Source organism: Cygnus olor, chromosome 7 (genome assembly GCF_009769625.2).
Source record: "Cygnus olor isolate bCygOlo1 chromosome 7, bCygOlo1.pri.v2, whole genome shotgun sequence".
In the NCBI taxonomy this organism is placed as follows: Eukaryota; Metazoa; Chordata; class Aves; order Anseriformes; family Anatidae; genus Cygnus; species Cygnus olor.
In genome coordinates, this window is record NC_049175.1 from 17,176,301 (window position 1) to 17,194,203 (window position 17,903).

General features: G+C 50.0%; 1 protein-coding gene across 3 annotated transcripts in view; it reads left to right on the forward strand.

The window, feature by feature from the left end:
* PDLIM1 (PDZ and LIM domain 1) overlaps positions 1-15,134 on the forward strand; it is a 40,101-nt gene extending 24,967 nt beyond the window's left edge. The window contains exons 4-8 of one of the 3 annotated variants that reach the window (XM_040564002.1): positions 4,265-4,326; positions 5,758-6,060; positions 9,767-9,921; positions 12,909-13,026; positions 14,597-15,134. In XM_040564002.1, coding sequence (XP_040419936.1) covers positions 4,265-4,326; positions 5,758-6,060; positions 9,767-9,921; positions 12,909-13,026; positions 14,597-14,783 — 825 coding nt within the window. In that variant the 3' untranslated portion in view covers positions 14,784-15,134. Of the gene's footprint in view, positions 1-3,876; positions 4,068-4,264; positions 4,327-5,757; positions 6,061-9,766; positions 9,922-12,908; positions 13,027-14,596 lie in introns of all 3 variants that reach the window. The other 2 variants (XM_040564003.1, XM_040564004.1) reach the window with 2 other exon arrangements.
* Positions 15,135-17,903: the final 2,769 nt, after the last annotated feature.

Sequence of the window (17,903 nt, forward strand, 5' to 3'; positions counted from 1 at the left end):
GTGTTTCCTCTTGGCGTGGCTCTCGAGGAGCACGCGCTGGCATCGTTTGCCCTGAGCCTCCGTTTCTGCAGCCCGGTGAGGCCACAGGCTTGGCGCTGGTTTGGGGCCTGCAGGGCTGCTGCTGGTGAACTTGCAGGGTGCTGTTTTTTTTTAATTTGTAGCATAAAATCAGAGCGAGTCCCTTGTGCTAACCTGACTCCACAACCTGGAGCTTCAGGCAGTGCCTCAAGTGGCCTTCAGTTGTGATTCAGCATCTGAAATGAGTTGCAGGGGAAGCAGCCGGCCATGCCACCAGGGCAGGCACAGCCGAGGGGATTTCACAGGCTCGGGCGTCCCCGAGCGTGGCCTGGTGCAAGCAGGAGGAAGGGGCCATTGTTCTCCCAGAAAATTCCCCGTGACGCCAGCACGGTAGGAAATGCTGAGCCGCTTCCTGCCCCAGCACAGGGACATTTTCCCCGTCCCCGCAGCTGGCACCGAAGTGGCTGGTGGCTCCCTGCCCGGAAAAGGCTGCCCCAAAAACCCATCCGGCAGGAGACCTGTGGATGTGAACTGGAACTGGGGTCCTACAAACCTTGTTATGTGGCTTCTTTTATCCTTGAAAGGCCACGTCATTTTGAAAAGGAAGCAAAATGAGACCACTCTGAATTCAGAAGCGTGCTGGCAGAGATGTCTGTGAAGTTGCTGGTATGTTTTACCCTAGTCTCTGCCACCCTCCAGCCACCATGAAGACAGTTCAGGAAAGTATTGGCCACACTCCTCTGTGCTATGGAAAAAGAAAGAGCGGGTCAAGTCTGGCATTTCCATGTGTCTGACTGCTGGCTCTCCCTCCACGAGCAGAGCATTGCTTGCTGTGCTCTTGCAGGCCATGCTCCCGCTGGGGATGCTGCACATGATGCCTCTTGCCCCCTCTTGGGTTGGTCCTGGAAGATACGCAGCTGTAGAGATGCTGCAGACCCCAAGAATTTCAACTGCCTAAACCTGGCACTGCCCCCACGCAAGTACACATGGCATCCTGGTGGTTTTGTGTTAATGTTTTTTGCTTGCCTGCTGGTGGTCAGGTGCTTGGGAGTGCCACATTTCTGATTTTTTTTTCCAGTGTTAAATCAGAGATTCTCACATAAACAAATGATCTCAGGAGCTGGGGCTTTCACAAAACTAATGCCCAACACAGGGCCTGGTTGGCAAGTCTGGCAAATCACTATGTAAATATATTTGACAGTGAGAAGAAGTTATCTTTTCATCTTGGTTTTGGTACATGAAAGCACTTGTTCTTTGCAAATTCCTTCCACAGCTCAAGCAGAAAAAGCAGCGCGGCATGACAGGAAGCACTGGAGAATTTGGATTATCCAAATGCCCTTTATAATGTTATTGCTCTTGCAATATTGTCTGTAGACTCTCAGGTTACAGACCTACATTCTTCCTGAGATGGGATCTTTCTAACCTAATCTTCAGACACCACCTCAGCACAGCTATCTCTGTCTAAGCTATTTTAAACTCCCTTATATTCTCCTGTGGACCTTAGCCACATGAGTGCTGCTACAGATGTTCTGGCACTTCTGGAAGCTTCTTTTATGGACTTGGATGCCATTACACAACGGTGGGCCACAAGTGGGCCAAAATCCCCAATGTGGCTTCTGTGCCCAAGCACAGCTTGCAGTTCTTGGAATCGAGGCACTAACGTGATTTCGGTCTCTTTTCTCCATCTGGCTGCCTATTCTCTCAACATTTGTAGGATCTTAACCATCCTTGAGGCCTATGTCACGCTGTCACAGTGATCTGGGCTTGGCTGACAGATTCAGAACTCCTTGGTGGGGTGGAAACATGCCTGCATGCATACAAAGTATGTAATCGAGATGCCTTACTTCCTTAGGAAACCAGATCTTTTTTAAAAAAAAAATACCCTAAATTACTTCCCGTTCTGTAATTCTTGGTTAGTAGTTAAATGTTTCCATAATACAGATTGTGACATGATTTAAACTTTGAGCCTATGTGACCTAAAAGTATAACCCCTTTGTCCTAAAACTCCTGCCTCTGTCTTTCATTAAACCAACTGCTCATACACACAGCATATCCCCTCTCCGGCTTGCGGCCTATGAATAGAGTTCTAACATGCGCACTTCATGCTGATAAAAGATCACTGATACTTTTCCCCATGGTGTGATTTACATGCTGAAGTAATGATTATTTTTTGCTAATATCCACAGTTTCTGCCATGGGAAAGACTATTTTTATGAGCCCTGTTATGGGCTTTGAATGAGATTGTAACAAAGAGAGATTAGCTAATTACTCCAGGGTCTTTCTTCCTTTGGTGTGTGGGAAAATTTCGTGGCTGACTTCCATTTGTGTTGGCAAGAAAGTCGTGGGAGAGCAGTCCTGCCACCCCACACCTGAACTTCTCAAGCTGCCCCACTGATTTCAAACGACTTGTGACTCATGAGCGAGTTTGGACCTACTCTCCTCTTCTGTAAGGGGTCCTGTGCTGTGCCTGATGTGTGCCATGGAGCAAGATGACTCCCAGCTGTAAGTTTGGGAAGGCTAGCCAGCTGCATAAGGAAATCTGGGGGCATATAAGTGATTTAAAGGAAAACTTGTAGGGGAATTTAGTCATACGTGTTTCTAATGAGTGTTTATTCTGTAACTATAGCTCTATCAAACAAGTGCCGTGAGACGTTCAAAGGGCAGTGAAGGCTCACTTCATAGCTGTCGAAGTCAGCGTGTGTATGGAGTGGGAGGGAAACCGGTTGTGGTAATTAGGGCTGGGAGCTGGGAGCCCAGCATGCTGAGAAGGGCCCTGTTTCATCCTGTGCCATTGGGCGTTAGCCCTGTAACGAAGCCATTCCCAGCCTCTGGCTGGAGCATTTCAAAATGCACATTTTGGTGCCATCTTTTTGCCCTGGCTGTTTCAGTGAACTTTCTTCCTCCTCTCTTGAGGCCCCATTGTGCTCACCTTGCTTTGGTCAAGGAGGAACAAGCCCCTGCTGTCGTTAGCTCTGACCCAGGGCTGCAATTCCCAGACTGCTGAACTGGAGCTGGGGTTACAAAATTCCCCCTTTTTCTTAGTGCAGCCTGCAATTTGGAAGGCTGTCATGTCATGTCTAATTTAACTTGGATTTGGCCACTAAAGTATCCACTAATGCCTTTGGAAGCCTCTGGTTTGCTGTAAACCCAGAACATCTGGGTGATTTCTGGTACTAAAGAAGTCTCTGGTCTTGTCAAGGCATTTAGCTGTCTCTGCCTCTGGACAATGCTTTGTTTAACAAGGATCATCTTCCCACCTTTACTGTGGCAATTTCTTGTCCAGAGAGACCAAAGTTGTTCATGAAAGACAGCTGTGAACCCCCGTCTTCACTGAAGGAGCAGGCATACTCCAGAGCATTTGTAGCCATGACAAAACCCTTCTTTTCGGGGTGCCCTTATCTCTTGCCATTCTTTCAGCTGCCACTGAAGAGTGCTCCTCTTTCTGCCCCTCATCTCCACTTTCCCATAGAATTCCTGCTTTCAGGGATTTCAGAGAATGCTTACAATCTGTAGTCTCATGTAAGAAGGTGGGGCCTGTGGCTTGCAGAGCTCCCAGGCATGTGGTGGCTGGAGCTAATTGCTCTAGCCATATTTCTGAGCTCTTGCATTCTTGGTGCACCACCTCCAAAACCTCCTAAGTGCCAGCCCGAGGAGGGGTATGTTGGCCCACTGGGATGGGAACAGGGGTCCTGCTGACGTCTGGAGGACCTTTGCCAGCTTTGGCAGTCACGTCTGGGGTGGCGTGCTCCTCAGGTGACACCACATGCCAGCGCGACCCTTGCAGCAGCTGCTCCCCCGCCACGTCCCACCCGCACGCCTGAGCACCTCTGATTTGTGCCTTTGCTCCTTTGCATGCAGGAAATAAGGCACATAGGAAGCGCACACAACCGGAGCGCGGTCCCCTTCACTGCTGCCACGGCTTCTGCCCCCAAAGTGATCACTGCTCAGTACAACAGCCCGGCGGGCCTCTACTCCTCAGAAAACATCCAGACCTTCAACAGTGCCGTGGAGTCAAAGACATCACTTGGGGCCCCTGAGCCTAGCAAGCCGTAAGTATTGCCCTCGCCTCTCCCTCCCTGCCCGGCCCGGGGGAGGCTCGCTGGCAGGGTCCCGGTTTAACCCAAAAAGCTCTCTTTCAGGACAGGGGAAGGAGCAGATGTGGCACCCAGGGGCAGGGCTCAGAGGAGCGAGGAGCATTTCGTGCGGTGCAGGAATGAAATTAACGCTCTTGTGTTTCTTTGTTTAGCAGAGACCGACGCAGTTTCCGCGTGCGTTCAGCATGACATACCAGCCCTCTGGTCTGAACAGGTGCCTGACAGCTTGTTACGAGCGCTTTGTACAGTCGACGTCTTGTTTTGGCTGCACGGGCAGTGCTGGGCAGGAAGGGTACGGTTAGCGCAGGAAGCACGTCCGTCCGTCCCAGCTCCCGGCTGGCCTGGCGTTCACAGACGGGCTTGGATCTTTCTATTTTTATTATCAAACTCAGTTCGTCACATGAGTTTTAAAAAGTAGCTGAAGCTTTTATACCTGCGTGAGTGATTTTATGTATGGGACTGAAAATGGTCCCAACCCTGAAATGTTTGTGGTTGCACCTGAGCTTTGCCTAGACCAGGGCTTTTTCCCAGAAGTCCAAGGTTCCTGTTTTTTTTCTTTAATAGAAGCTATAAACCAGGAGCCAGGAGCTTTCTGAAATCTTTCTGGCTGTGCTGCTGAACTGCCCCAAGTCTCTGTATAGCAGTACCAAGCTGCCTGGAAGACTTTGGCTACTTCTAAAACAAAAGCTGCAAGATCCATGCTTTTGGAGATATTTGGAGATATTTGACTAAATTTCTGACTTGTGACTAAGGAGACAAAAGTAACTTGAGACACTGCTTTTGCAGAGTAAAAAGACCTGAGAGCGTGGTTTAATACAAGCATGGAAACTTTTCCTGGCTGAAACCAGCTTCTTGCCCAGCTAGCAGTATGGGCTCTTCTGGGCAGAGCAATGGTGCTGCAGCTGGTGGACAGGTTATTCACTCCTCATTTGCTTCTGGTAGACCACAGTGGCCTCATTCAAGATCTGAGTCAAGGCAGAGCAGGGACAAGGGAAATCTGGCTTTGTGTTAACCTGCTGGGACCACTTGGCAGTCAAATTCCACCTCTGGTCTAGCCTAGAGTCCCCTCCAGTTGAGAGCACTTCCTGGAAGCCAAGACTATTTGACAATTAATATGTCAATGAGGCTAATAAGTTAAATCGTAGCGTTTGGGCTCAGAGCAGATGGGGAGGGCAGGACGAAGCCATACCACTGAGCATGGCCGTTTTGGTATTGGACTTGATATTGCTGCTCAGTGGGATGCCCAGGCCAGCTTTGGGTAGGGCGGCAGTGAAGGTGTCATGCCTAGATAGTGGGACCATGGATTCATGCTCACCCCTGCTGCCATGTCTTCATTGCTTTTGTAAGTGGAGTGGCTGCATTTTGCTTTGTGTGTGGACACACCTGGAGTGTGAGACTGGTGTCCCAGCATCAGCTAGAAGCTTTTAATGTGAAGTGATGTATTCAGTGGTGTGTCCCTCTGGCACAAGCAACAGATGGTGTTCTGTTTATGTCACTTGGTATATTCGGTTTAGCTCTTCATTAACTTCTTCCTTCTTTCCCTTTCTTCCTCCTCTGCATCTTTTGCTCAATTCCACCACGTAAAAACCAAACACCCCAAACACAACTCGCACTGCCCATCCCACGCGGGCACCCGTGCCTGCAGCCGCCCATCGCCGACGAGTGCGCAGCAGGCTCCCTTCGCCTCCGTCTATAACCCTCTGCAGTCGCCCGGCATGGAGCCGCAGCGCAGGCACAGCCCCTCCAGCGTCCCCAGCCAGGTCCGCGTGGGGCCGGAGCAGCTGAAGCGTGCAGCCCAGGTCTGCCCCAAAAGCCCCGTGGAGGTGGAGGTGCCGGGACTGAAGGTGCTGCATGTGCAGTTCAATTCTCCCCTGCAGCTCTATTCGCAGAGCAACATCCTGGATTCCCTGCAGGGGCAGATCTCCTCCATCAGCCCCGATTTCCCCAGGTAACCTGCCTGCTGCCTCTGCGGCCAGTGCAGCGCATCTGCTCATCCACATCTTGGTGTCCACGAGTACCTCGTCGCTGTCTGTGGCTCACAGCATTGGTGGTCATAAGAAACCAGCGGTTACATTTTGCCTTCCCAAGGGCAGTGCATGACTCCACGGGCGCTTTCTCTGCATTGTGTCTGTGTCCAGTGCCGTGACGAGCACCAAAACATCATTTCAGCCTGCCCACGTGTCTGTTACTCCATGCAGCAGGGAGCTCGGTGGTTTTCCTGGAGGAGTTGCTTGCAGCAGACAGATTTGGGGGTGCAGGGTGTCTTATCCTGAAACCTGGTCGTTCTCCTGGACCAAAAGGGCTGTTGCTGGGTGCTGCTGCACGTGTCTGTGCACAGTGAGCTGTGGCTTTCATTTTGCTGGCTGTGCCACAGGTGTGCACTGGGCTATGAGGAGTGTTTCATTTCTGGGTGATACAGGTCTCCACAGGTCTCCCTCTTTGGCTGATAATGCTCATGACTTTAGCACAGCCCAGGTGGGACCAGGTGTGTGGAGGACCCGGGCTGTGTTGCCATCCCTCCCCTGCTCACTTGCCTGCACAAGTGGCTGCTCTTGGGGCTCTTTTTGCCCATGGGAGGATGCCTGATGTGTGCTGAGGGCTGCAGGACCTGGGGAGAGCCTCAGCACCAAAAGGCCTTGGTGCTCTTTGGTGGTTGCTCTTTGTGGCGGTTTGGGACCGTGCCTCTAAGTGACAGCCCACGGGGTTTTACAGCGAGGACTTCGGTATCAAGACATGAAGCACAAGGCACATTCAGCCATCTTGTGGGCGGGCTCCAGCCAAGGCTGAACTGTTCAGAGGAGGTGAACCTTCAGCAGTTCCGCAGCTACATTACCAAGTGTCTTGCTGCTGTGTGGCCAGGGAGCTGCTTGTCTTTGTCCCATGCATTTAACGCATAGCTCCTTGGCTGCTCCCAGTCCCCTCCTGGCCCCTGGGCACCCACGGCCAGGCTTTGCCATATGACAGCAGCCAAGTGATAATGGGGGGGCTGTGGTTTTGCTCCCACATTGTTTCTCAGTCTAGTTATTTGCAGCAAGTCGCTGCTCAGGCCTGTCATCAGTGCTGAGCTCTCCAGGAGCTGGCACGCTGCTGGCTGTCTTTGCTGCGCCAGAGAGCTGATGTCCACTAACAAAGGAGCCCCAGGCATCAGCAGTTGTTTTGTGGCACAAGCAAGTATGAAACCTTCCTGAAGCCTGGCTTTAAGACCCTTGTAAACTTCACAAAATGTGCTAACATAAAATAGCAAATTCACATTAGTAATGAATATGCTCTGCTTTCCTGAAGATGCTGTGCAAGGCTGTCTTTGTGGCTTTTATTGCCATGTTCCTGCCAATTTTCAAAGCTCAGTAATCCAGCATTATTCCATCAGTGCTGCAAGTTGCCTGTGGTAGAAGCAGTGAAATCCAGCAACAGTTGCTGGAGTTTGAAGTCCAGTAAAGGTAGCTGAAGCTGTCCCCTGCAAAAATGCTGTGTCAGGGTACTCCTGTGCTTGAGCAAGGACGCCAGCTTGTGGTGTTTGCTGCAGGTGAAGTGCCTGGGTGACAGCAGGTACCATGCGTCTGCTGACATAGGGATACTTGTTATCCTGCATGCTCTACATACATTTGTCCGTGCCCATTCAAAAGGTGTATGTGCTTTATTTAGATTTTCTTTAAGTAGTGTAGCCCTCTGCCCTGACAAGTGGAGGTGTTTCTAGGGTTTGAGGTTTTTTAATGTAGTTTTTCTGAATCCTTTATATGCAAATGTATCTATCTGGGAGAGCTGATCTGTATGTTTTGCACACTACCACAATGCATGGTTGAAATGTGACGGCTCTGTTTGACTCTTGTGCGCGTTAAGATGATTTAGCCTTTGCTTTTCGAATGCATGGTTATGAAACATTCTCGGTATGCACACTGTAAGGATAGGCTTCTTGTCCAATGTTTTTGTAGGTAGACAGAGTAGAAGCAGTATATCAGTTTATGTAAGAGGAATGTAATATGGAGCATGTATTCATTTGGGATAACTTGGGCCATTTTCTGTGTAATTGAAATATTATTTTATATCGGGTGAGACGCTTCAGTAAACGAGATTCAGGCTTCAAGGGTTCAACTGCAAGTCTAATGTACTTCCTGCTCCAGTGAGAATTACTGAAGATGGAAACATTTTATGAACTAATTGTTTTTGGAAATAGCATTTTATAGCATGTGTAATGATTATACCTCTGATGCTTGGAGAGTTCATTCTGCAGAGTACCTCCCAGATGACTCAATTGCACACTGGCATGGAAATCTGCAGTCGCCTCCTCATGAAAAAGATTTCCCTCTGCAATTCAGTCTGAACTTCAGGATGTTTATGTACATGTCAGGCAATCACAGGGTGCAGGAATAGTGAAACCCAATAGAACATTTACTTTTATATGGCTGTGTTATGTAATTGAGCCATCAGAGAAGACTTGTCAGTTTTTACCTCGTTTTTCCAAAGACTTTTTATTCCATCCACAGAACATTTGGATGGGAGGAACCTCCCATGCCACGTAGTCCAACCCCTACCCCAGCATTTCATCAGTTTAAGCCACTGATTTAAACTAGTAGACAGTAGATATTTGTCCAGACTTTTGTTAAATTCTTCAGTGCAGAGCTTGCTCACCTGTCCACAGCAATCCATAGCATTTTGGTCTATTGGATCCCGTCTGCTGGAAAGCTTTTCCCAAGGGATACTCTGAATATCCTCCTGCAGATCAATCCCATGGTTTGTCCTGTACCTACTGGACATGGAGAACATCCAAGCTATTGCCTCTGGCATCTTTATTATTTTTTTTTTTTTACTCTAAAGACCCTGCCGGTGGCACAGTGACCACTGTGTCAGCTCCAGTGTGGAGCTACCCTGTGCAGTAGCACTGCAAGCTCTAGGCTGAGAATGCAAGCTGCTCGTGACACAAGTGGCGGCAGCAGTGCCTCAGGAAGCAGCTGAAATGTGGGCTTAGTCTTAGCAGGCAGAAATCTCTCCTTGCTCTTGACATGTTCATTAATCCCAGTTAAATGCTGTAAAAGGGCTGTGACTCTGGGTTTCCACCTAGAAAACGGAAATTATAATGCCCACTTGAAAACCAAAGAGAACTCTTTCCAATCAGAGGATCCTTTTAGCTGCATCCTACAGCTGTTACTGTGTGAAGGTGGCCTTCAGGACCAATTCATAGTATACTTGCAAAGATTTTTTTTGATGGAATAAAGAGTACTGAATTTGAAAGTCACAGCAGCTTAAGTTAGCAGTCTCGGGTGGTTTATGCATGTGGGGACCATGCAGTAATTACACAGCTACCACGTGGGATTACCGTCTCAGCACATTCGTTCTTTATTTTCCTGATTCCTGGACAGGAAGGTTTAGTTTCTGGAACACACAGCAGTTGTGAAGCAGGGGTAACACATAGGGACTGGCCGGGGTCAGTGGGCGAGGACCTACTGACAGTGGGCTGTACGGGTGGCCCTGCGCCTCAATCCCACCGGGGCTGCAGCTTGTGCGAGCACGTCCAGCACCTCTGTGTCTCATGGCGTCCTGTTCTGCCTTCATTTTGCACGTTCATTTCTCAGTCATATGATGCATCGTGATGGTTTTGCTGGAGGAAGTGGCTTTAGTTTTTAGCCATTTAACAAGAATATGCTCTGTTCCATCCTCAGCTTAGATCAGCACAACCAGCCCCCGGGCAGCATTGTCATAGACAGAGAATCTGAGGTTTACAAGATGCTCCAAGAGAACCAAGAGTCGCATGAGCCACCCAGGCAATCAGCTTCCTTCCTGGTGCTGCAAGAGATTTTGGAGTCAGAAGAGAAAGGTAAGCCCTTGCTGCACACCTAACCTGGGTGTGCTCTTCCCTTTTGCCATCTCTTCGGCTGTATATGGTGTCTCAGAGTAACACCTGAAACTTTATTCTCCTTTCTTAGCTGTTGCTTCTTCAAGGTAACATGTGTAGATGGTTTCCAAAAAAAAAACTACAGACTCTTTCACTAACTTTACTCTTAAATTTCTTTTCCTTGGTTATTTTCAGCATCTGTGGTCCTATTATTGTTGCTCATTCATTGACTGAGTGCTACAGAAATAAACCCCTGCAATGTTTAGTTCTCAAGAAGGAATTCTAAAAGTTGCAAAAACCCTTCTACACTTTCTAAAGTTTTGCCCCTCTAGGATAATATTCACTGATTAAGGACCATCTTAGATTCAAGACTTCGAAAGGTACCACGAGATAGCGCTCTTTAGTGAGTCCTAAAGCTTCTGGTCCCCATCCCTCTACACAAGAAAAAGAGATCCACTTCTGCAGCTGAATGTAAAAATTTGGAAACTGAGTTACAGCAATCAGTTCACAGCTTTGAACCTCTGAAACCTCACACTACTTGGCACTCTTGATCTGACATCTGGACTAGTATAGTTCAAGGCTACAGACTTATAGATAAAAACTCTGATTAACTTAGGTGGGAGCCAAATCATACTCCCTTCTCCCCTTAAATAGAATAAAATAAACAAATAATTAGGAAAAGAATTCGAAGAATGACTTTTTTCCCCCCTTAGACCAGTTGAGACTTTGTCTGTTGTGTTATTAGCTTGGCAGAGGAACATTCAATTTCATCCAACAAAAGCTTGGTGCCGAGATACTCACCAGAAGGGGAAACAGCTCAGCCAAGTGCTCTTAGGTCTGAGTGATCCGAAAGGGAACAGCAAAATGAAGGAAGTAAGGAAATTATAGGAAGAAAGAAACCAGGATTTTGGAGTCTTTGATCTGATGTTAAAATACCTACCTGAAAGCATCTTTTAAATTGTGAGTGTTTGCAGCTCGCCCCTCAGGGTTCAGCTCCTGCAAGGAAGGGACTGGAGGAGCCAGGACTTCTCACGCCTCCGAGGTCCTCCCCTGTGCTTAGTAGTGCTGAAGAAGATAAGAAGCAAAAGCCTCTCTATTTTATCAGTCTTTGAAGATTTGCAGCATTACTGGGATTCTCTGGCACGAGGTTTGCCTGCCTGATCAGAGGCCGGGATAGGCTTGGGCATTTCTCCACAGTGAGCTGTAATCACCCATGGGTTACACAGCCCCAGAGGAGACAGTGCCCCAGCCACACCGCTTGTGGGATCCTTCTCCAAGCCTGTCTTCAGGCAATGGCTTGCGTGCAGCAGCAGGGAGCTGTCATCTCCCCGGCTGGGGCTGGTCCCCGGGGTGTGGGCTGCGCTGAGCCACACCAGCTGGGAGGACCTGGGGTCTGTGTGTGGGCGCTGGTGCGTGGAGGCATGGCGGCTGCTCGCTGTTTAGACTTGAGCCTGCACGCTGAGGCTTAAGGTGTTTGGCAGGGTGGAACAGGTTATGTTTCCTGTGGGTATTTTATTAAGCTGATTCCCCTAGAGAAATTTAAAAATGTGCTGTCAGTGTTACTGATGTGAACAAAGTGCTGTTCGAAGCAGAGGGAACAAGCAGGGGTGATAGGGTAGACCCTGAAAATGTGGCTGCTGCTGCTCCCTTCCCAGCAAGGGTCACCTGCAGTGACAGTGAAGGGGGCTTGGTGCTTGCTGGCGTGGTTGAAGGGTCCATGGACTCCTGTCCCCATTAGGGCATTGCACTTCTGGAGCAGCATCTCAGCACTGAGCTCCTTCAAGTCCCTGGGCTAAATGCTGAGGCACATCAGAACTGGCTGTAAGCTCAGCCTGGAGTGTGCTGTGTGGGGCTGCACGAGGCAATGCAGGGGTACTTGGGCTTGGTGACAGGAATGTGGGGTGGGTAGTGCCCCAAATTTTCCCCTCAGTTCATCTGTCGGAGGCCCTGCCCTGGGCTGCAACATGTCCCAGACCTTGCTGATCACCAGGGTGAGCTTCTGTGGGGTTCTTCTTCCCTTTCCACCACTAACAACGGGTGCAGTTTGATGTTGGCTTGGTGCTAGTCTGAAGGGTTTTGTCAGCCTTCCTCTCTGAGGTGGCACATGCCTGCCCATCAGCCTCCTCTGTTCCTGGTGAAACGTCGTGGGAGCCTCTGCAGCCCTCCTTCCCTTCCTGCCTGGTATTGAACCTCTTGCAAAAGTCGTATAGATAAGGCTAGTTGTACCGATCATGTCATTTTGTAAGAGGCTGCTTTTACACTGCAGATGTTTGAAGGCTTGCCTCCTATCCTGCATCTAGGATCCACTGCCTGTAGGCATCCAGGTCAGCAGATGTCTCTTGTGAAGGTCCAGCAGAACATCCCTGCCTCAGAGAGGTTGCACTAGGGAGGTGTCATCCCTGGAGCATGCCACACACCCTGTGTCCCTGCAACAACAAGGGGTTTGTTAAACAAATCCTCCAGGAGTTGTGGGGGAGTCAGTTCCATCCTACAGCAGACAGCAGAGTGGAAAAAGGCTTTGACAGGCCTCCTTGTCTGCCAGAACACCCACCTCCACTTTCTGAACCCAAATCTGGCCATCAGCTTGACCCTGAGTGGGTGCTCAGGACATGGCAGGCAGGCTCTGGTGCTGCTGAGGCTGGAGCTGAGGCTTTGCTTTGCTTTGTGTCTCTGTGCATGCAAGATACATTAGCTGATGTCCAAAGGGCTTTGAAAATGAGATGGGGCAGAAGCTCATCTTACTGCCCACAACCTCAGGCCCTCGGTTTTCCGGGGCCAGGCTCAGCTGTGTCCCTTCTCTCCTTCCTTCTCACACACCCTAAATCCCTTGCCTCCTTCCCATGCATGAATTCCCTGCCTCAGAGCTGGTGTTGAAGGACCTCACCCCTCCTTAGCAGAGCATCTGCTTAGGAGGAGAGCCTACAGCCACGCATCTCACATGCTCTGAAGCACTCTCCTTCCACCCCCAGGAGACCCCACCAAACCATCTGGATTTAGGAGCGTCAAGGCCCCCACCACAAAGGTGGCCTCATCGATTGGGAATGCCCAGAAGCTGCCCATGTGCGACAAGTGTGGATCTGGCATTGTGTAAGTAAGCCTGTCCCTGTCCCAGGCACCCCGTGTGTCTGCGCACACCTCACCTCTCACCTCCAGTGCACCCCCAGGAGCCGGCCCAGGCACGTTGGTTCTCACCAGCTTTGGTAGCGCTCACCCTGCAAACCCCTGCAGCAAGGCAGAGTTGGGTTTCCCTCTACAGATCTGTATCGAAGCAAGTCCCTGTGAGACAACCCCCAGTGCAGTTGTGGCTGCAGTGTTTTGCTTCCTACCTGAAACCTGTTTATAGCACCCAGAAACAAACTGACCTTTCCCTTCAGGAACAGTATTTAATGTTTTTCATGTCGGTGTTCCCAGCAATGCAGCAGTGCTGTGCCCTGGCAGTCAGAGGCGGTGTGGACTGGGAGAGCTGCCTTCTGCTCCCTGCTCTGCTGCAGGACGGCACATCTCTGCTGTGCCGAGGCAAAATTAATTTTTGTTGTCCTTGTAAGGGTACGTCTGACTTGTAGCACAGCAAGGACGATACAGAGCTGCTGTACTGGGTGACAGCACAAGGGAACCAGCCCATGTCTTTTATTCACCCTCTAGTTTCTCAACCACAAGTTCTTCTTCACTCATTTTCTCCTTCAGTTCCCTGCAACCCCTCTAGCTTATCAGCGGGCTCCAGTGGCCAAGTGCTGGGAGCCCCCTGCACCGCCATGGAATAACTCAGATTTCTCCAGTGTGATCGGACTGTCACACTGCTTCCTGAGACCCAGGACCCTGTAACTGCATGGTCCTGGCATGCCTCCATCGCCAAGGACTGGCAGAGTCATTACAGAGGCAATCTATAGGCTGTAAATGTGAATCTGACACAAACACTACAATTACTCTGTCAGCTAGGGAGATCTGGAGAGAAAGCACAGGACAGGCCTATGAATAGCTGTAAAAACTAATGAATTACGGAAAATATAGGTGGCTGCTGGAACGAAATCATACTCCTGGCAACTTGTGCTGTTGCTGGTGGTAGTTAACAAGTTGCTATGTAGTTTCCCTCATCAAGTGTTGGGTCAAGCTGTGAAGGTTTCCAGTCAGACTGGCCCATGCTGAGTGGGACCGCTGCTCCCAAGTGGCAGTGTCTGAGGCCGGGGCCAGGATCTGGTCATCCTGTGCCCCTGCTCCAGGCATCACCGTCGCTAGCAGAGCGTCCCCCCTCTGTTGGTGCTGGCAATTGTTTCCAGGTTTGTTCTGGAAACAAGTTGTTGTCGACCCACATGGATTCTGTTCCACACACAATGGCCAAGCTGCTCCCCTCATTTCATCCCAGGCCTCTGAAGGCCGGTGGGCTGCCTTCTGAATCACCACAGTGATTCATGCCGCTACAGGTGGTAGGATTGGCCTGTGAAATTTAGGGAGGCCCTTGCTAGGATATGATTTCAAGAGCAGGGCTCCCCTGCTGGGTATAAAAGTGCTCTGTCAGCACCTGCCCGAGCAGAGGTAGGGCGTGCGCTTAGGGAAGATGGTCTCCTGTAGGCCCTGGAGGGGGTCGGGCCTGTGCAAGGTGGCTAGGGTGGGGACGGCATTGGCGTGCGCCTGGTGCTGAGGGTGCTGGTTCCTTCCCCAGAGGCGTGTTTGTGAAGATCCGGGACAAGCAGCGTCACCCCGAGTGCTATGTGTGCAGCGACTGTGGCACCAACCTCAAGCAGAAAGGACACTTCTTCGTGGAAGACCAAATCTACTGCGAGAAGCATGCGCGGGAGCGGGTGGTCCCCCCGGAGGGCTACGAGGTGGTCACTGTCTTCCCAAAGTAACTGCGCTGCTGCGGGGCCGGCGTGGATGGTTTCTCCTCTGCTGCTCTTCCTTGGAAAGTGTCGCCCTTGCCCTCTTGCCGAATCTTGTTTGCCATAAGGAATGCTAGGCATGGCTTTGAATTTCCTTGCCACATTAATCCTCCCGTCTGTTCACGCGAGGTGTCACTAATCGTTCAACATTCTTTTCATCTTCTCTTTCACATTTTTTTTTTTAATACACAGATTATTTTTTTTTCCTCCTCCTTTGTGCTGCCAATTGCACAGGAAAATCGGAGGCCAAAGTCAGATCACAGCCCCACCATGTCCCAGTTATTTGCCTTCTGTTTGCATTCAATAAACGGGGTGACTCCACCAGGCGGCTGTCTCCACTTTCTCCTGGACTGGGCTTCCTGGGTGCCTGATGGAGGTGCCCAGCACGTGGCTGTGCCTGCTCTGGGGAGCAGCGAGAGGGAATTGCTGAATTGGGGCACAATGGCCTCACGTGTCGCCCAGCTGCTGCCAGACCCCCAGACATTCAGGATGCTGCCTTTCCAAAAATTAGTAAACAAACCACCACAACATCACAAGCCTCTTCATAGGTAAGGCTGACCTGCCACTAAGACTCTGCTTCCAACTGTCCAGATCAACTGTGCAGCTTTTTTGGCGGGCTGGGGATGGGAATAATTCACAAACCCAACTAAATTTAGCTCCTCTCCTCAGGCTCCTTCTATGGGCAGTGGTGAGCGAGCAATGATGGAATAGCTCGGCCGGCATCCACAGCTGGCTCATCCCTGGGGATAGGCTAGCTCGTCTGTGCTGCTGGTGCATGCACATGCATACACACACAGCTCCTGATACTAACACAGGTAGCTTTATTTTCAGGGTGAGGGTGTGATTTATTTATTTATTTATTTATGGTCTGCCTGGGTGGCATCTCCCCTCAGTGCTGTTACAGAGTTAATACCCTCCCCTTCACTGCACTTTTTTCCCAGGGAAATGATGTCTCTCTGCTGCTGTGCTGGCCAGTGCAGGCAGGCAGGGCAGGAGCCTGGTCAGTCACAGCATCACCTTCCTGAGTGCCGTCTGCCAGGCTTGAGCAGGACACAGTCCACATGTTCACTACACAGTACTGCTCACAGGTATAGGAACATCCCAGGTATTCAGTTCAGGTCCCACAGGCACATTAAACTGAAGGTTATGGCATCTTCATGCTCAGGCCCAGCCCTGGCAAGTAACTGGCTTCCCCAGCAGGGCAAACTCCTCGTTGCCCACTTTCTCAGCAGGCTACTGGCCACACACCATGCGTGGCTGCATGCTTGCCTCATGGGGTGAAAATGCTGGCCACGGGCTCCCTCTGTTGTACTGCACACTGACACCAGCACTCTGCCTGTGCCCTTCAGGCTGTGCAAAGTTCCTAAATCTTTCCACACTGTATAACACCCATCAGCAAAAAGCAGCTGGCTCCAGCTAACCTCGCGAGCTGGCTCTTGCACCATCGGGTGAGGACGGAAGAGCCTGAACCATGCCCGGTATTTCCCCAGCCCCAACCCCTCGCTGTAAACAGACAACAAGCACCGCTTTGTCCCAGGCCGCATGCTTTATCGCCCGGCCGAGCTCCTGTGGCGAAGGCTGGCAGTGCTGCTGGGAAAACACTGATTGTGTGGGGCCTGACGCATGAGCCGGGAACTACAAAAGGTTTGTGGGCCAACTCTGGAAGTGGAGGTTTCTAATGCAGATACCAGTGTTGATCCAATTTATTACTATGGGAACAGGCTGGCCAAGGCAATCCACACTCATTGCTCAGGGAGGACTTTGCTCATCTCTGCTGTAGCTCGTTGGAAAAAGGAATGCGTTCATTTTTTATGATGCAGCCCAAAATATTTGGCAACTGCAGCATTCACTGTAGTCTGACTTTCCAAATTCCTCTTGAGTTTAGCAGTTGGCATCTGGAGTTTGTCAACAATAAAAAAATAGGCAAAGTGGGGTCAAGCCTGCAACACTGAGCCGCCTACAAAAAGTATAAAAATAAAGCAAGAAATATGTAAAAGATTCCAATTTGAAGTGTCGGGCAGTTTGAAACTGAGCTAGCATCCTCCCAGAGAGGGACTGGTTCCTGTGGGTGTGCAGCCCAGCCAGTCTGTCATTTTAACAGACTACTTGGGTTTTTGGTTGTGGCCTCTCCCTGCCGCTGCCACATCGCCCTTTCTCCTCACGCCCTGCTGCTCCCTGCTGGCTTGCAGGGCCCTCCTGGGCACAGCACATTGAGCTGGAAACCTGCAGGTAGAAAAGGGCTGCAAAAGTCCTAAGAGCATAATCAAGTCCAACAGCGTAATGAAGACAAACCTCTTATTGTTGTTCCCCCCCCAGCCAATGTGCAAGCTGGAGCAGCATGGCCAGTTGCTCCAGCTTGCACTTTTAAATTTCATTTGCTAATGACATTCTGATAAGCACAGAGATTCTCCTCAAGGTGAGGGCTTGGCAGCTCAAGCAATGTTTGCTAGGCAGGTAAGTAAAAATACCTGAGTGGTGGTATTTGCTAATTCATTCAACTGCTAGTGAAATGCCATTAGGGAGAATCTAATGCACGAGATAAATTCACCACATGCATTTTCTTATGTTATCACCTGGAAAAACCACCAGCAGTTTCTCTCTCTGCCTGGCCTCCAGATAAGAATATGAACTCCTCATCAGCTAAAAAAAAAAAAAAAAAATCTGCATGTAGACACACAGTAGCAACAGGCAAGCAGAGACGCCAGCTTTCCAGCCCCTGCATTTGGTCTCAAACAACGCAGACATCTCCCACACACTCCCAACAGGAGGAACAATAGTTGAATATATTTGGGTGCAGCATATGACAAGGAGCACTGCTTCCAAGTCGCCAGGACATGCCTATGCTTCAAGAATTTGTCTTTATCAGCTATTTTTAAAGTATTTTTTCCCTCCAATGGCCAATCAAGAGGACATTACTTCATCCAAAACACTTTAAAGATGTTAGCCTCAGTCATCCCCTCCACTGTCCAAGCACCCTTACGTTACCATTACATTTACTCACGTTATCTTCTCCACCTCTGGAAAAGAAGGCTGCTTTCTGAAACACCAGAAAAAGTGTGTCCCTGACTGTGCTTATAGACATTAAGGGCA